We start from the raw sequence: 19,319 nt of genomic DNA, 5'->3' as shown, positions 1-19,319 counted from the left end.
CTGCATAAAAAGAAGTGTGGCCAGCAGGTCAAGGGAGGTGATTCTCCCCCTCTACTCTGCTCTGGTGAGACCCCACCTGGAGTACTGTGTCAAGTTCTGGGGTCCTCAGCACAGGAAAGACATGGACCTGTTGGAGCGGGTCCAGAGGAGGGCCACGAAGATGATCAGAGGGCTGGAACACCTCTCCTACGAGGAAAGGCTGAGAGAGTTGGGGTTGTTCAGCCTGGAGAAGAGAAGGCTCCAGGGAGACCTAATTGCGGCCTTTCAATACTTAAAGGGGGCTTATAAGAAAGATGGGGACAGACTTTTTAGTAGGGCCTGTAGCGATAGGACAAGGGCTAATAGTTTTAAACTAAAAGGGGGTAGATTCAGACTAGATATAAGGAAGAAATTTTTTATGATGGGGGTGATGAAGCACTGGAACAGGTTGCCCAGAGAGGTGGTAGATGCCCCATCCCTGGAAACACTGAAGGTCAGGTTGGACAGGCCTCTGAGCAACCTGATCCAGTTGAAGATGTCCCAGCTCATTGCAGGGGGGTTGAACTAGATGACCTTTAAAGGTCCCTTCCAACCCGAACTGTTCTGTGATTCTATGATTCCATAATTCTACGATTCTATGAATTAAAACAAATACCTAGCTTGCCGTAGAGGCAATGGGACTAGGCTATTCCAACCTACTCTGTAGCCAGTAAAGAGAGTTTGAGGGACATAGGCTAGTCAAGTCTTTTCTGCAACAGCATTTCTGTATGTCTGCACCACTGCGAACACTTAGTTGAGGTACTTTCACTGCTCTAATTTGTCCTAGTTTGAAGTCTAGGTAAGTAGTAAATTATGCTGCACTGGAGTAAAGGAAGAATTTAGACGACTACACCAACATTTGAGTTTGCATCGTGTAAACAAAGCAGACAGCAATATCAATTAAGGAGAAAATTACAGAATTCCTGAGACGCTCGATCCTCTAGTTAAGCCAGAGCTCTTGTCCTTTTTGCTTGTGGTCGTGGGGTGTGTAAACATGGTACAATGCAGTATGGTGCGGTTACCAGATCAACCTCTAAATGAGCTGCTTTGCCTAGACAGTCCACAAAAACCACGTGACTTGTGGACCTTGAAGCGGTATAGTCGGATTGTTACAGCACTGTCCTGGTTGGCATCCATCCTGGCTGCTTAAAGCAGAACTTCATCAGTGAGAGCTCTGCACCCACTCAGATGCTTCCAGGATGTTTGTATTACTGTGCTGCACCACAGAGATAAAACAGCTTGTTCAAAGTTAGCACCTGTGTCTCTGCTTTCCTGTAGGTACTTGTTTTGACTTGCTCTGTAATGTATGCCCCTGGTTCCTACTGCTTCTCTAGCCATTTTTAGAAGAGTAAAAATTCTAGTATCCTTAAACACTCAAGTATAACTTAAAGGTATCACTGGGAAACTTGCAGTTACTCTAAGGGAGGGAAGAGACAAAGCAAGGGTATTGCCAGTGTTTTGAAAATACATCATACATTTAACTTGTGGGTTGGGGGTTTTTTTGAGGGGTCAGGACTTTTATTAGGTCTAGTCACAATAAAATAACAGATTTCTGGGGAGTAACAGGCATCCAGAGAAACCAAGAAACTGAGATCCCTGAAATGAGGAAAAATTTCCTTGCAGAACATTGTTAGATACTTTTATTTATAAAATAATTATATTGTTAGAAACTTTTCCTTATAATGATATTGTTAGCTTTATAATGCAGTTGTAACCTTGAGTCACTAATGTATTTTGCAAATGTATGTGAATTGTTCAGCAGCTCTCACCAAAAAAAACCAAAATAGGGAAAATGAAGTCAGCAAATTCATGCAAATAGGCAAAAACATGTTCTAAGATAAAAACATGTACTTACCTTAAAATAAACAAGTGCCTGGGACAGCTTGCAGGGGTGTTCCCCTCATAATAGATCAATTTGTTTTTCTTATCCTTCAGTGTTGTTGCAAAGATTTATTTTGCCATCATTTTTCTTTATGCCTCTCTAATAGAGCGCCTTATTCCAATCATTGTATGTTCTTAAAGAAAAAGATGATGCAGTTCAATGGCAGGCTTATTTAGATCAGGAAATAGTCCATTAAATTGCCAGAAAGCAAAGGATATAATATTTTTACATGTATGTATATACCTACATGCAAATGTATATTCATTCCCATCTAAGTAGTATTAACGTTTCTGGGCTTTTTATACTTATATAAAATAAGGGGGATTAACATACATTTATGGAAAATATCAAGATAAATTATTACGAGATATATTAACATTGTGGCTGTGCTTTTTAGCTCCAGTGAGAAAACAAGCATTCCTTTCCTCATGGTTCCACATTTATCAGGTTTCACAACTTCACAACCATTTTCTTGTGGCTTTCTTCACTGGAAGTCTTCTACTGCTCTGCATTTTATAGGAAACCATTTGACTCTACAGAAAGTCCCTCTCCTAATTTGTTGTAGCTAAATTCTGTCTTAATCTGCTGGAACAGCAGGCAGACTAGCCCGCTCTGTTGTTTTATTTTCATCTGCTTTATAATTCATACCATGAGACTGCTGCATTCTCGAATCTGACCCCAGGGACTCCAGTTGCAATATCCTCACATCCTTGGCAACATCTCTCTGTGCCCCCTTCGAATATTCTGACACTATAAATGATATCATGTATCCGTGCCTACTAGGTACATAAAAATCAACAGTATTTAGCTTTGTTCCAATTTAAATAGCAAAATCCTCTTTTCCCAAGGAATGAAGACATTGCAGTCTTTCCCTGTGCCTAGGACATGAGTTAGCAGCTGGAATGCTGGAGTCAGCGTTTCATTCCATGAGAGTGAATAGCATCAGACCTCCAGAGATTTCTTAACTGACCTTCAAAACAGAAAGTCTAGCTTCCAGCAAACTTAAAGTAAACATATTTCTCTAGAGATTAGGATCAAAGCACAAGAAAAACATTCTACTTAACTACGTGGTGCTCGTACCATTACTTATTTATTGGAGCAAGGGTAAGTGGTGCTGGGGGAGACGAGATTCACTTTTTTTGTTGCATTGTCTAACGGTAAAAGTAGTTCACAAAGGTTACCCAGACCTTTGCCAAGAGATTTGCAAAAATCATCATTCTTTTTCATACTACTACTGCTTCATTCCCAAATATGGTCTTATATCATCATGGTCAAACTCTGAAGACCTTCTCTGAAGCAAAGCCTTGAGCAACTTGAGCATTTTACTAAAGGAGCAGCTCAAGGACACCCCCAGGCTTTGACTCTGGTCTTGGGGGTAGTCTTTTAATGTTCTCAAGAAACCACTGTCATCTGTAAAATAGGAGTAAAAGCACTTTGCTCCCATATCTGTATAGGTTTTTAGGAGGATAATTACATTACAAATTCAGAAGTTCTGGGGTATTACAATAGCGGGTCTTGTTTGTGCACATAACCTGGGCTTCCTGGAACAGATTGGCTTTCTGGGGAAAAACAAAAATAATGATCAAGAGAACCACTTTTTAAAGAAAATTGTTGGGTATGCAGATTTTTCGATAACTTAAAAACCTATCGCCATTCATTAGAATGAGAAAACAGAGATGTATCTGCAGATATCTGAAGCTATTTGTTGATGAGCTTTGTGCAACAAAAAGCACTATAAGTAACATGAGTTCTTCATGCATGCCTTGTCAGGATTTTGGTGTTGCCACTTTTAGGCTGAGATGAAACTGTGTTAGGAAGCTGGGGTACTGATTCAGCAGGGAGGAGATCAGAAAGGTAATTCACTGGGGGTTATCCTCAGAGGCAATTCATAACTCTAATTCCCACAAAAAAGGAATGAAAATTCCTCTGAAACCCAGTTTCAAGCTTGTCCTATGACCTTGAATATGGATCCCAGTTAACCACAAACATTCCTTGATTGTCTCCCTAGCCACCAATTTATACTGCTTCCCCAATATAGAAGAAAATGAGCAAAACTTAACCTTGATTTTGGTGATGACTATGTAGTGATTGTGCACTAAATGCACTGCTCGGTGTCTGGTTTTTGTATGTCATGTTGTGTAAATGTACAAGCTGATGGATGTCATTTCCTCATATACATGGGTTCATTCATTTCACATTCAAATCTCTGATCTTAAGGAAATGGAAGTCTATATTCAAGCCCTGCTATACTATTATTCCAAGGATATCACATAAAACACATCTGTAATATTTTAAAGTAAGCATGTTTCCCACTGATCTGAGTTACAGATTATTTGATTTCCTTACTACACCCTGTCTTGGCTAGCACAAAGATTTAGGGCAGTCAGAAATACAGTAAATCAGTTCAACTCAAAAGATTTTCAATTTACAGGAACAAGTTTTCCATAGCTTGTGCCAAATGATCAAGTCATTACTTTTGGTCTGAAACAAGCATTATAGCCTCTCTCCCTACCCCCTTTCTACTGTCTTACTACTGTCCCTCCAGGAATAGTTTAATAAATGCCTGACCTTATGCATTGGTGCCAGTGGAGACCTGCAGTAATTGTTCTTTCTCATAGTTCAAACGATCATTTTGGATTGCGTGTCACAAAGCAGAAACCCAGAAAAAGATTAAATGCCTTTTAAAAACTGAACCACTTGTATAAGACAGGCAGTGAGTGTACAAAAACAAGTATGAGGGAATAACTCTAAATGGACTAGATGTAAGCTCTGTGATGGTTAAGCACTCCCTTGAATCTTGTTCTTCATATGCTTCTCTGCCTTGCTCTCAGGCTTTGCATCTGGTTAAGATAAATTAATTTGCACCGTTATTCAAAGTGCAAAGATTTCAGCTGCCCAAAGTCACTGATATGTAAATATATTAGGAGACCTTCCCCAGTTGTTCTCAAATCCTCTAAAATTTATGATTGCTGGCGCTGGCTGCAGCTACACTCAACAAGTGTAACGAAGAGTGCAATCCAATGAGTCCGGCAGATGTTTCTGGGCTTGCTTCACTGGGAACTTTCTGGATTCTTCTCCCTTCATTCCCAGGGAACTGGGAAGACCCAATTTTAGCAAAGTGCTGATGATCCAACCAGCAACAAGAAGACTGAAATAAGTCTTCATCTCCACAATCCTTAAAACATTCAGCATTGCAGATCTATAGGCAGCTGAGGTTTGGGTGCTTATCCAAGCCTCTTTAGCCTGGAAAACTGAAGGATGGGAAACTCATACAATTGGCTCTCAATAGATTTGTGGTATTTCCTGCACTTGTCTGGCACAGAAATATAATCTATATCTCACAGTATTTTGGCACTGCCAACATGGAACCTGGCAATAAAGAAATATGTAAGAAAAGACAATCTTTTCCAATAACAACAAGGGAAACTTTCTTTGAGTTATGATTTTGTTTGAGTTATGATTTAGTTTATTTCTCTTTATATTTTGCTCTTTTGCTATCCAGGGGTATTTGTGTCACCTTACATTGCCACCAAATGTTAGCAACACAGCTGCGATTATGCAAAAAACAGCCATATAGCTTGGAGTCCCTTGCCTTCTTTCTGTTCGGTCAAGTAGAGGTGGGGTATTTTGAAAAGGAAGGAATGAGCAGAAAGACAGGAATGGCAAGAGAAAGCCAGGAACACACTACAAAGTGCTTGCCAGTTCTCTTCGGCCTTTTAACTCCGCAGTTGGTTCAATTTTTGAACTATTGCTTCTATCTCCATTTCCTGATTTCTGGATAAACCCTGCCTCACAATCCAGTACTAATGCTCATAATGCTGGTAGTTGTATGCAGAGAATGTGAAGACGGCTTCATTTTCAGCTATATCTTACCTATCAGTGTCAGTACCATTAGATTAAGCTGAAGCAACCTTCTTGCTCCCCATTATGTAGGTAACACAATACACAGTATATGTTGTTAAAGACTACCATTTTATTATGGAACAGCCCAGCATTAGAAATCCAGGGCACTGCAAATGATGAAGAAACGCCTGTCCTAACTTTCACAGGTAAAGCAGCATTACTTATTATTTGAGCAAGCAAACAGTCATCCACTGAATTACATGATTTTTCCATCTTTCCAGATCACGTGGAGAACCCCACCAGAATGACCAGCAATCACACAGACTGTCATTACTGCCTGCAGTCTCTTCGTGGAAGGAAGTATGCATTAAGAGAAGAAAACGCTTATTGTGTTACATGTTATGACAGCCTGTTTGCCAACCCCTGTGAAGAGTGCAAGCAACCTATTGAGTGCGATTCCAAGGTAAAGATGTAGCTTTCACTTCTTGCTCTTTGCTAAATTATACACAAATCCCATTTCTTTAACGGCAGATTCTATGTCCAACCCTCTGCATATCCCTGTACTGGTAAAGAGACCTAAGTATATCCATTGTACATCACGCACAGCAGAGAGAAACAGTGCTACTTTCTCAGAACAGGAAAGCTCCAGGGCCAAAGATTAGGAAATCTGCACATACATATACCTCGAACATACGGCAAGGCTGTGGTGTATGTGTGGACCACAACTAGACTCCATCCTTCACCTCCGGTCACTCACTGGCTGCAGAAAATGCACAGTGCTTGAGGGATGGTAGGGTGCTGGTGTAATTCAGTGGATCAGGTTGAATGAAACTTTGGAATTTCTGAGAGATGTTCATTGAAAAAAATATTTTGAGTATTGGATAAATTACTTTTACTGTAGGTGTTGACATGCAGATGCCAAGCTGAGAAGAAACCATGTTTATAATTTGTGTATTATTCCCTCTGTCTTTTGGAAATGAAGTGTATTTTAATTTTAACTTAATTCCATGCTTGCCTTGCTCATCTCACAGATGGCATGTTAGTGGCAGTGTTTCTGAGCTTGGCTTTCCTTTCATCTCTCCTCTTTTTTAGAATATTAATTAATAATACGAGTTCCTCTGTGGTCTTTGACAGGGTTTCCAGTACCCCGTACTTCAATTTAAAGCCTGTACACTTGACTTCTTTGAATTTTAAGTTCAGATGAAACCTATCAAAATGCCTTTGTTTTGCCAAGTTCAGTATGTAGTGCTCACCTTCTCCCCATGCTCACTTTCCCTATGTTCTTTTGAAATAAAAGGTCAGAAAGTTATTAAAATAAGCCTCTCGGGAGGCCTCCCCAGCCAAAGCACTTCATGGTTTTCAAAGCACATTGTCTGAGTACAGCTCAGTACTGTAAAGGAATCATCCAAAGAAAATGCTGATTTGGATGAAGACACTTCTGAAACTCTCACCGGCATTTTTCAACAGCAAACTTGTACACGTAGCCAGTCAGGGTCACCTGGAGAACATGTGCTCTGAGCTCACTGATTTCACTTTTAAAATTGAAAATCAAGTAAGTAAGTGGCAGGACTACAGATGTCAAAGATCATTAACAAAAAGTCGTGTCTTTGGACTGAGTGGAAGGAAAAACGGAGAAAAAAGCAAGAATAACAAGAAAGGAGTGCAACAGGCCAGATTCAGCTAGAAAAGTGGCCCACAGAGATCTACAGCTGGTTGTCCCACCTCTGCCAAGGTGCTAGAGCTTGGCTCTCTTCCTCTCCTTCTTACCCAGTCTTTGCCTCAGGCTGCTCTGGGGCGATAGCCTACTTTCTACAAGGTTCAGAGTGCTAACAAAAGCAAATGAAAGTGGAAAGCACTCAGCACCTCCTGAAATGAAGCATGGTATTTATTTCATTTTTAGCACTTTAATGGGTGGGGATCTGACAAAGGAGAAAAATATGATTGGATTTGTGCCCTTTTGTGCTTCTTACTCATAAAGGAGACCTGGAAGGGTCTGGTTTATTTTTTAAGGTGGGGGGGTTTTTTTGGAGATGCATTTTTCCCTTGTTTTTTTAACTTTGGAAAAATAAAATCCACTGTTTGCTCTTTTTTTGAATTCTTAGTCGAGGTCTCATACACATACTGTTAGCTTTTTCATGCCCTAAGCCTGCTGAGTCTTAAACAAACATTTTTCTGCCAAGTTTTTAGGAGGAGTTATATTAGGTGTAAACAAAAGCAATGATTTTTTAATAGTCTTCCTAAGAATCATTTTGTTCTCAATGAGATTTTAATTGCTTGTTTTCTGCAATAATATGATCTTTCTTTAGTGTTATGTAGTGTCAGCTGGAAGAAGTAGTAACGTTAAAAAATACATGAGGTTCATTTCAAAGTCTGTAGAGAATGCACTTCTTGTCAGGTGGCCTGTGCACATTAAAAATGTTGATCACTTGTTTCCCCTTGAAGACCAACTGTAAAATATAAAATGATTCTTCCAATAAAAACGTATCTCTGATGTTACATAAGGAAGGACAGTTGCCTGAGCCAAAACAGCTCCTAATGGCCTCTGCAAAAAATCTACAAAATACACTGACACAGTGATGTTGAGTACTTATATCACCTCTGAGCACACCTCCCGCCAGATGCACATGTCACCTCTTCAAGTCGCCATTGTAATGCTCTCCATTTTTCGCTTTATTTCTGGGAGGAGCTGAGGGATAAAAACACTGTAAAGAAATGCCTTCATTAACACAGATTTACTTTCTCCAAGGATCTGGCCTACAAAGGCCGCCACTGGCATGAGGGGTGCTTCAAGTGTGCCAAATGCAGTCGCTCACTGGTGGAGAAACCATTTGCTGCCAAGGATGAGGTCTTGCTGTGTACTGAATGCTACTCTGATGAGTATTCATCTAAGTGTTTCCACTGCCAGAAGACCATTATGCCTGGTAAGACAACAGGGACCCTTCGGTGAAAAATGGAACTGCATTTTTAATTATAACCACAGCCTTGAATAACCAAGCAACAAGGTCCTTGACTTTCAGAACAGCTTTTAGGTGACTGCTTCTCCTTTGTGTGTAGTACCCTCCCGGCAGTGAAGAGAGGGCAGGCAGTTACCTCCGGTCTAGCACTGACAGGGCTTATGAATCCTTATAAAGAATATTAGAGTTCAAGACAGGGTAAAATGTGTTCATGCTGAGTCCTTGATTCTGTTGCAGTTCTTAGGAAGCATATCCCGCTGTGAGTGTAGGTAGACAAACAGGGCGATCGTTAGGAGGAGTGCCAGATTAGACAAGACATCTGCATTTTTGTCTGTCACATTGACTAGGCCTTGAGCTCATGTTCTTTATACCATTTCTTTCACTCAGAAATATTTTTTTGTTTGAATCGTCAAAACATGACATTCTGTGTTCAAATCATTATCAGCATTTTTACTAAAAAGAATACAAGTACATTTCTGTTTACAATAGGTTTACTTCCTGCCATTAGCAACCTAGAAAATTCTGCACTTTCCACTAAACTGCTTCTCAGCTTTTGATCGTGTCTGTTTGGGACATCCTCTAGGCCTTTCATTGCTACCACACCAGTAAAGCTCATACAGCAGAGAAATTGCCTAAAAGCTGCCTCTTCAGAGGCATCTGAGAGAAGCCACAGCAGCGTATGTGGCAAAATGAAGCAGCTTGCTTAGGAAAGTGGGTCCCTAACTTTTGGAACAGTGAACTACCCTCAATGCTTGAACCTTTTTACAGATCACCTGTATAACTCCAAATACCAGCTGCAAACTATCTGCCATGGCCTCATGACTACTAGTTTGGGAGCCTTTGGCCAAGGACATCAGTAAATTTGGCAGTGACATAGGAATTTTATTTTTCAGTAGATCTTAATGCCAAACAATAAGGTCTGGGCTGTGCAGAATTATTGTCTTTTAGTATAAATACTAGGTTACTGATGTCATGGTTCAACCTGTAACATTGATTTGTATTTTTACAGTTTATTTCCTTTTCATTACAGGTAAAAGCTGTATTAGTGGAAATAAATGTTGTAGCAATATAGTTGTGTTCAGTTTAAGGATGATATACTACTTAAATTTTATATAGTTCAAAAAAATGTTGTCTAATAGGCACGCCTTAATAGACGTGATGAGAATAGTACCAGAATATACTTGAGTTTGCGTTATTATCCTCTGGCGTAAATCCAGCTTGCATATTTTGCCCCAGAGTCTAGAAGACTAAATCCTTGCAGCAAGTGCTGAGGGTAGAAGTAAAAGTGCAAATACAGAACTGAAGTGGCATGGGAATGCCAACCAGTTTCTAAATCATTAACTTCTTTGTCATCAGCTTGCTAGCTCTGTGTTGAGAAGACCCAGTAGGCAAAAACAGTGAAGTCAGCCTTCTGATCACTGGGAGGAAGCTGCAAACCTTTTAAGTTTAAATACAACCAGTAGTTTCACTCTCCACTAGCCCCACAGTCCAGGAAACAGGTATTGTGGGATTAATCCATTATATCAGCAATTCTCTTCTTCTTGTGGAAAGGATGGTAAAGCACCTGGCACCTCTCTTTGCAGTCTGATCCTACCAGCAGGGGAGGAAGTTATGGTGGAGAGCCACTGGAAAAATCGTTCTCAGACGTATGTGCATATTTTAGACTTACACATCTACATTAAGGTGTACGGGGCGCCTGTACACAGAGCTAAGAGCTCTGAAACTCCTCTGGCAGACATTTAACTGAGCGACTTTCTGTCCTTGTGCTGTATCAAAAGCATCTAGTTAAACATGATAAAAAGAACTGTTGATCTAGGACGGAAATGATGAGCTGTAAGAAGAGGCAGTGTAGTGTGCTTTATCACAGAAAAGATATTTACTTTTAAAAACTTGCCAGCTTAAGCTGAATAAGATAAATAATGCATTTATAAGTGAAGGAGCCTTAGTTTAAGGAAGATAAAAGACAGGACATTAATAGATGTACTAAACATCCAACAAATAAATCTTTAATTTATAAAAAGTGCTGTGTACCTGAACATTATCACTGAGTTGGCTGGCCTGAGAAATGCTGAGCAACTGAAGCATATCACTGGGAAGTAACCCTAAAAGATTCATATAAGGGCAGACTCTAAAAATCACGGCTTAGGCAATTTAGCACATCTTTTGCCAGATGATCATATGGCGCTGGATGTGTTCTTGAAATTTCAAGTACGTACTTAGAAACTCAATTAAATTGAGAATAAGTGCTTTCTTGGGTAATCCAATACTGAGACAGAAGATTAAAAACAAGAGTATTCCCGACATTTAAAACCTATGTTACAAGGCTATATGTGGGGGGATTGTTCACTTTGGGTTTTTGCAGGTTCCCGTAAAATGGAATTTAAGGGAAGTTCCTGGCATGAATCCTGTTTCGTTTGCCAGTATTGCCGGCAACCATTGGGAACAAAACCATTGATCACCAAAGATAATGAGAATTACTGCGTGCCCTGTTTTGAGAAGCAATTTGCCCACCATTGCTACTCTTGCAAAAAGGTAATTAAACATACCATGGAAAAATTGCCCTAATGAGGCAATATTGCTCATTGGGGAAGGGGCTGGATCATGTAAAATGTCTGGTGAACCAAGAGTAAGAGCAGAGTCTTCCTTTCGGCATCAGACACTGAAAGCCAACTGCAACAGTGTCTGCTGTCCCCTCTAGTTAATATTAATCTAAGCCTGATTATACTTGAAATAAACTTATTGACCAAAACAAATACTTTGGGGTTCTTTTGTTATTGATCATGATTTTTAACAAAGGTTGAATTTTTCACTGAAAGTTATGTAAAACCCTTCTTTCCTGATAATCTCTGATTTTGCCTTGATAAACATGCCTCCCTTTCCAGCATTTTTCAGATATATTCACATGCATAATAAGCCACCTAAGCTAAGCAAAGCATTCACAGTCTTGCCTGTTTTTTTCTTGAAATGTATCAGGCAATAATCAGATTAAGTAATATTCAGTTGTGATGATACTAGTCAAGAGTCCCACTGTTTCAATACATGATGTTTCCCCTGTGGGTACCAGAAAGCTTGATTTCAAATGAGTTTTTCTTTTTTCCTCCAAATACAAATAAATCCATTCATCCCTCCCTCAATTTCTCATGTTTTAAAATTGTCTCTGGTTGATGAAAACACTCAAAGCATCACACTATTCTAGTGTGATACTGTTCTCTAGGGAAATGGTTTAAGCTGCTTTTATGGCAGAAATTAACTTAATCTTTAGTACCTGTATCACTCTGGAAGCAAAAATGATTTTTTTTTTTTCACTTCATCAAATAACTTATAATTTCAGCAGTTATTTAATGTTTATCTGTAAACCTCTACCTATAACAAAAGCTTTTAATTTAAGAAAAATCTGCTGCCTGTTTTTTTCTTCAGTAGTTAAACTTTAGAAAGTACTTTTATATATTCCAATGTCTCTACATCTAGCCTTTAATTTGCATTAAATGATCACATGGCAAATATAGTAATTCTGCTCTATGTTTATTAGAGGCATTGAGGATAGCAGCACTTATGTGAAATAATCAGGATTTGCTTCTTAAAAATTTTAGGGATGCAAAGAGCCCCCTTACATAACAGCTAAAACAATTTTACTACTTAAACTTGCATCAGTTCCCATAAATAAGAATTGAGCCCAAAGAGATTAAATTGCCAAACTGGAGTCTTGAATTTTGTGCCAGAGATTTTGAGATTTTAATGGAAAAGCAAGTGAGAGTTAGAAGTAGCCCAATACTGGAATACTAAGGGGATCAGGAACTCCTTAAATTTTTTTACTGCCTGACATCACCCAGTATTATTCTTTATTTTCCTGAAACTGTATTCCCCAGGGAAATTTGATGGTGCCACTATTCTTACTTAATTAAGTTTCTCCAACTTTTTCTCCTCCTGTTCCATTCATTCATTCATCCACTGTTGTGCATGTGACTTGACAGTAGAAACACTGTCTTACAGCTCATCTTTATCTCTACAGAAATTTCTCTGTACAGTCTCTCACAGCTTCTGTGAAACCAGCTCTTTACCACACATATGTCTTCATATGGAAGCCATAGAGCAACTGGAAATTTCCCTCTTCAGAAATATCCAGTGGAGAGCTATGAGTGAGTTGCAGGGAATGAGAAGGTTGATGACACTGATAAACACCATTTTTTCTTCTTCTGACAGTATAGATCTCCTTTCTGTCTCAATTCTGCTTCTTTACTGTCTTTCTTCCTACTTAAAATGCTGTTTCAGTTGTGAGACAGCAAAATGCCAGTTCTAGCTGGAGATTAGCCATAATCTCAGCATCGGTTCTTTCATCCACTGTCCATCACTGAGAATTGCTCTTCTGAGAGCATGCGTGATGCTGAGCCTTTGTCCACATGTATAATAGAAAAAATTCATAAGAAGCTAACCTGTTTATTACAAACCATGAGGTTATCCTGTGATAGAAAATCAAGAATAACAAACCAGTGGCATGTTCAGCTCAACTGCAGTTAGTCAAATTGATATTCCAGATGAAAAACAGTTGATGTGACCACGCTCTCTTCTCTTGTGCATATGGGAAGAGAGAAAGCAAGTGGAAGGACTTGTGAAGGATTGGATAATCCTTCACGATTCACACCTTTGTTTCATTGCTTTATCCTTGTTTGTCAATATATTAGGTAATAACTTCTGGGGGAGTGACCTACCATGACCAGCCTTGGCATAAAGAATGCTTTGTGTGTGCTGGGTGCAAAACCCAGCTGTCTGGACAAAGGTTTATTTCCAAAGACGAGTATCCATACTGTGTAGACTGTTTCAGCAAATTGTATGCTAAGAAGTGTGCTGCTTGCAAGAAACCAATTACAGGTGAGTCTCATCTTCTAGAGGGGACTAGACACTGATGAATCATCAGTCTCCTCTCAAAGCAGACCTTTACTTTAGAAAACAGCATTAAAAATAGTCCCATCGTAATGAAAGTCTGAAGGAGTTAACTACTAGAGAGATACTCTCTCCATCACATGTAACATATCTTGCTGGGACATACTGATCACACATGTTGCCTGACTGCTGAGGAGTTGTTTTATGTGCCAAAAGGAGTTCCTCCATTGTTTGATTTAGTGCTTGCTGCACTAAAATTCATCCTTAAGAATATACGAAAAGGCACTTTTTGGCTCTTCCCAGGACAGTACACACCAGTCCCCAGGTCTGTAATTTCTTCAGCTTTGTTTTTAAATGCAAATGTGATCAAACTGGACATGAATTAACTGCCTGCTGGTAAGGCACACCTGTCAAATTAGAAAGCTTGCCAAATGCAACAAAGCTCTGTTGCATGCAACCTTGTGTACTTAGATGATTTATAATTAGACATATGTCACTAGTCTATGATAGCTGAAGTTTTCTGAGAGCATTTGCTAGTGTTCTGCATTGTAATTCTATTATGTGTGGACTCAACTGTTGAAAAGTACTGCCTGATTGTTACAGGTGCATGTTGCATATGTAAGTGGACAAAGAAAATGAATACCCAATCAAATGGGCATGATTTTACCAACACCCCTCCCCCCCAAAAAACTCCAAACCCCCAAACCCCCTGATATTTTATTTCAGATACTCATGCTAGGAACTCCATGATCTGGTAATTTCCGAGAGACTCCGTCTTGACAAAACTTAGGTGGAAATAATTAAATTTCGCTCAGTGTTGTGTAGAAAATATATGTATCAACACATTGCAAATCATTTTTATGAGAGTTTGTTGGGAAGATCAGCAAACCTGAATGGACATTCTGATAAACCCATTCCGTTCAGAGTTCATAATGGGATATGAAAACAAGCAAGTGACTTGTGGCTTTGCTTAAAATATTTCTCAGTGTATTTAAAGTTTTTTTTCAATTCAGCCAACAAAGGATATTTCAGACTGTGGATTTTTGTTCATTTGTTTGTTTGCTATATGAATAACAACCTGATCACACATCAGAAAACAATCTGTTGCATTTCTGAACCATGTCCAGAAATACTGGATTCACATCTTCTTTCTCATAATCTCTTTCAGCTCTCGGAGGTGCCAAGTTTATCTCATTTGAAGAGCGGCAGTGGCATGGGGAATGCTTTAACTGCGCGAAATGCTCTGTCTCGCTGGTGGGCCAAGGATTCCTCACTCGGCAGGATGATGTCCTTTGTCATGAATGTGGCTCTGCTTCATAGTTCTGTGGAGAGCTGTACAGCTGCATTATTCTCACTCTGTAACGATGTACTTCATTACTCTGCAGTAAGAAAACCATATAAAAGGTATAACAGTTATTTAGTCATTCAAGTAACTGTCCAACAACAGTTTAATTCTATCATAGTTCTCAACTGCTTATAAAAAAAATTTAAACAGCCCCATGCTGGTTAAGAAAATAATGCAGAAAAGATTTGTATATATTTTAAATCTAACTACAGTATGTTTCTCCTTGTAACACACTGCACTCTGCTGTTAGAAGCTTAAAAATTTACACTTCATCTCCCATGAACTAACGAGGATTGTGAAAAGTCTATATGGCATATGACTGCTTCACAGATGCAGACCTTGATGTGGAAAGCTGGGCACATGCATTTTCTATTGGATCATAACATTGATGAGAACAACTTGTAAATATCAACTTCCTCCATACTTCGGGCAAAAAAGCTGCTGACAAAGCAGGCAGAAAGTGGGAGGAGGAGGAACTTTTACACAGAGGGCCACCGAGTCAGAGAGGCCTATTCCAGGGCCAGATAAAGGGAAAAAGGTCATTTTCCTCTCCTTACTGAGATTGCTCCTCAGAAACATAGTCTTTAGTCATCCAAAAAACTGAGTGACAGGTCCTTTCCCAAAATTGGTTAACTGTACTTAATTTTTCAGGCATAACTGCTTTAGAACATAAATAAACCCTTATTTTAAACTACTGTAAGAGGTGAGGATTACCCAACATTGGATGTTGCTGATGTACACTTTCCCATAGCTAATATGCCTTAAGACTCTGTCTTCACTAGACCTTCAAATATACGCATAAAATATATATTTTTATTAGTAGACACAAGAGCCAACTCATACTTGTCCCTTTAACCTTGCACTTTTCCTCCCCTCAAAACCCATTTGCCAGCAATCAAAGCACTGCTAATGGCCTTACCGTTTCCACCCTGCTAGGTCTTTGATTCACAGTCTGCTCCTTTTCTTGTACATGCCTACTTGTCTATAGCAGGCTATAAGCTCTTCAGAACCAATACCTGATTCATTTTGCCATGCGCCACATGCATTTGCCAATATTATGTCAAGAATTGGTAATGTTGTCTTTGCAAGCAAAGTCCTCGCTTGTAGTACAACATATTAGTTTCTAGGTAGCTGGCTTTGAGAAGGTTATATCTGCTTGCTGAGCTTCAGCACTCAAGTGTCTATTATTAAAGGTCGTCTAGAGCTGAGTTACAAGCATTTCTCTTCTTCCTTCTTCCATACTGTATGTTACGGTGGCCTGATTCATGTTACAGTGTCTGTACCAGGCCGCTGTGAACGGTGCAGTGATATTAAGAATGGTAGATTCTGCACCATTCAGCACTGTTTTAGTTCTCATCTCGCACGTCTTTAGGTCATACATTCTCCTTTAGACTGTTACCTTAAGTGCATAGAGTTATTTGGCTGACTTGAGTGGGCTTTATTCATACTGAAGACAGCCATTACTTTAGGTAGAAAAGTGAAAAAAAGAAAAAGAGAAAAAAAGAATATGTGTGCATAGCTAAGCCAGAGCTGAACTGCAGTGGCATAAAATCAATATGGATAATGACTGACCAACAAGTACATAGCGGTCTGTTTTCCAGTCAATAAAAAATTGATCTTTTGCTCTCCGTGGTGTTCATTTTTGTTTTTCAGTTTCTTCTTTCACGGCAGCTTTTATTGCAGTCTACAGTTTGATTAGTTTATGCCTTTTCATTTTATCCCAGCTGCTTCCTTTTCTATTTTCGCATTTCACATGGCTGATACAGGTTCTTGGTAAGACTTGGATTCCCATAAATAGAAATATGTTTCACTGCCTTAAATATATATATATATACACACACATATAGTGGTTCACAGTTATGTATGATGTTCTAAAAATGTGCACTGAGTTATCAGAAATTAGCCCATTAGTAAATGTTAATTGTCTTAAATTTTTAAATGAAAGTGATGAATCACCAGATGCAGGCTTATCTGTGGGGTATACCTTTTGTTTGTATTGTGTGAAATAACATTCAGCAAATTGCAAGAATGTGGTTTGGGCCCGTTGTTCAGTCTTGTCTGAACAATCTTCCAGCTTAATTACAAACTGACGCAAGAATTACCAGGCAGAGTCCTAAGACATGACAGAGCCATGGGTCAGACACACTGATCATGATAATCCCGATCTTCCAGCCTTAACATTTAGGAAAATGAAATTCTTCTCTGACTCATCAACTAATTATATTTTTAGAAATACCAACTGAATTATTTATTTTTCCTGCAGTAAATACACTACAGTCAAATCTGAAACTGAGCATTTCACTTCAGAGTAATAATAAGAAATAAATTTGATTGCTATAAATAGTTTGAATAAAAGTTATATTAGATATCAGATTGATGTTTTCTAGTCTCTATCACCAGCTACCAATGCCTAAACATGAATACAGTAATACTCTTGTGGTGAGTTGACCCTGGCTGATGCCCACCAAAGCCGCTCTGTCACTCACCTCCTCAGCTGGACAGGGGAGAGAAAATGTAATGAAAGGTTTGTGGGTCAAGATAAGGACAGGGAGATCACTCACCAATTACCGTCACGGGCAAAAACAGACTTGACTTGGGAAAAATTAATTTAATTTATTACTAGTCAAATCAGAGTAGGATAATGAGAAATAAAACCAAATCTTAAAAAAACACCTTCCCCCCACCCCTCCCTTCTTCGCAGGTTTAACTTCACTCCTGATTTTCTCTACCTCCTCCCCTCCAGCAGCACAGGGGGACAGGGAATAGGGGTTGCGGTCAGTTCATCACACGTTGTCTCTGCCGCTCCTTCCTCCTCAGGGGGAGGACTCCTCACACTCTTCCCCTGCTCCACCATGGGGTCCCTCCCACAGGAGACAGTCCTCCACAAACTTCTCCAACATGAGTCCCTTCCACGGGGTGCAGTCCTTCAGGAACAGACTGCTCCAGCATGGGTCACAAGCCCTGCCAGCAAACCTGCTCCAGCGTGGGCTCCTCTCTCCATGGGTCCACAGGTCCTGCCAGGAGCCTGCTCCAGCACGGGCTCTCCATGGGGTCACAGCCTCCTTCGGGCATCCCCCTGCTCTGGTGTGGGGTCCTCCACAGGCTGCAGGTGGATATCTGCTCCACCGTGGACCTCCATGGGCTGCAGGGGGACAGCCTGCCTCACCATGGTCTTCACCACGGGCTGCAGGGGATTCTCTGCTCCGGTGCCTGGAGCACCTCCTCCCCTTCCTTCTTCACTGACCTTGGTGTCTGCAGAGTTGTTTCTCTCACATATTCTCACTCACTCAACTGGCTGCTGTTGCACAGCAGTTTTTTTCCCCTTCTTAAATATGTTATCACAGAGGCGCTTCCACTGTCTCTGATGGGCTTGGCCTTGGCCAGCAGCAGGTCTGCTATGGGTATTGGGTCACCTATGCCTATGTAGATGAAATCCAACTCGAATAGGTGCAGAGAAGGGATGCAAGAAGGAACAGTGTGTCTCTGTGGAGGACTGTAGATCATGGAGGGGATTAGATGGCTACTATAAGCCAAGAGACTACATTTTTTTCAAGAACAAAGCCAAGTAAATTCCTCAGGACTGGAAATTGGAAATTAGAAGGTTGCTGCTGCTGCTGAGCAGTGATGCTCCAGGAGAGCCTCTTTCCAGAACCAAGAGAGGAACAGCTATGCGGTCAGTTTTAAAGCGATGCTTGATCAGTGTGTTAAATGGTGTATATAACATGATTGCCTGGCATAGCAAAGCACTGGGCAAAATGAACCAGATGGTCAACTTCAGTCTTTGTTGCTAACGTTTGATTTACTGCAGGATGATCAGGGTACAGGCTCCAGTGCAATTCAATTTTCTTTAATAAACTTCAGAGGATGGAAGTTTGAGAGATTTATTTTTAAGTCAATTTTTTTTGTCATGTGCTTTTCTTTAACATTGTACTGTTTTATTTTAAAATATATCTAGTTCTTCCCTGTGTGAGCTGCCCAGCTCTAAGGTAATCACATTGCTTTTGTTATGGTCAAGCTCAATTATCCTAAGGCGCAGTGATGTCTCTAATGCGGTGATTACATCTCCGCTGTACTCATAGTTATCCCGGGGGACTGGGAGGGAGGCTGCCATTTGGGACTAGCTTCTGAAGAGTGAAGTAGGTGCCCTATTACCTCCCTCAGTGCTTAAGGCTAAAGTTTTTCAACCACTGCCTAATTGCCAGAGAACTTTCGGAGATAACATGCTTAAAATACAAAGACAAGCCCTACAGTATTGTTACCAAGTGACCCTTCTCTACCCATATTTCTGAATGTCACATTTTTCATTCTGAGACAAGTTCATATAGTGAGAGCAAGATATCAGCCTTTTGCTGGACTGCTACTTTTAAAATCCAGGCATGTTTTCAGTAGATGTTGTAGC

At 40.0% G+C, this 19,319-nt stretch overlaps 1 protein-coding gene across 1 annotated transcript in view; it reads left to right on the top strand.

The window, feature by feature from the left end:
- Nucleotides 1-16,548, top strand: part of FHL5 (four and a half LIM domains 5) — a 28,898-nt gene extending 12,350 nt beyond the window's left edge. The window contains exons 2-6 of the mRNA XM_050894056.1: nucleotides 6,025-6,206; nucleotides 8,490-8,664; nucleotides 11,060-11,229; nucleotides 13,377-13,563; nucleotides 14,744-16,548. Of these exons, the coding sequence (XP_050750013.1) occupies nucleotides 6,048-6,206; nucleotides 8,490-8,664; nucleotides 11,060-11,229; nucleotides 13,377-13,563; nucleotides 14,744-14,895 (843 nt within the window). The 5' untranslated portion in view covers nucleotides 6,025-6,047 and the 3' untranslated portion in view covers nucleotides 14,896-16,548. The remainder of the gene's footprint in view (nucleotides 1-6,024; nucleotides 6,207-8,489; nucleotides 8,665-11,059; nucleotides 11,230-13,376; nucleotides 13,564-14,743) is intronic.
- Nucleotides 16,549-19,319: the final 2,771 nt, after the last annotated feature.

This window comes from Gymnogyps californianus, chromosome 3 (genome assembly GCF_018139145.2).
Source record: "Gymnogyps californianus isolate 813 chromosome 3, ASM1813914v2, whole genome shotgun sequence".
Classification (NCBI taxonomy): Eukaryota; Metazoa; Chordata; class Aves; order Accipitriformes; family Cathartidae; genus Gymnogyps; species Gymnogyps californianus.
Note: the sequence above shows the minus strand (reverse complement) of the source record. Positions and strands in the feature narration are given on the sequence as shown.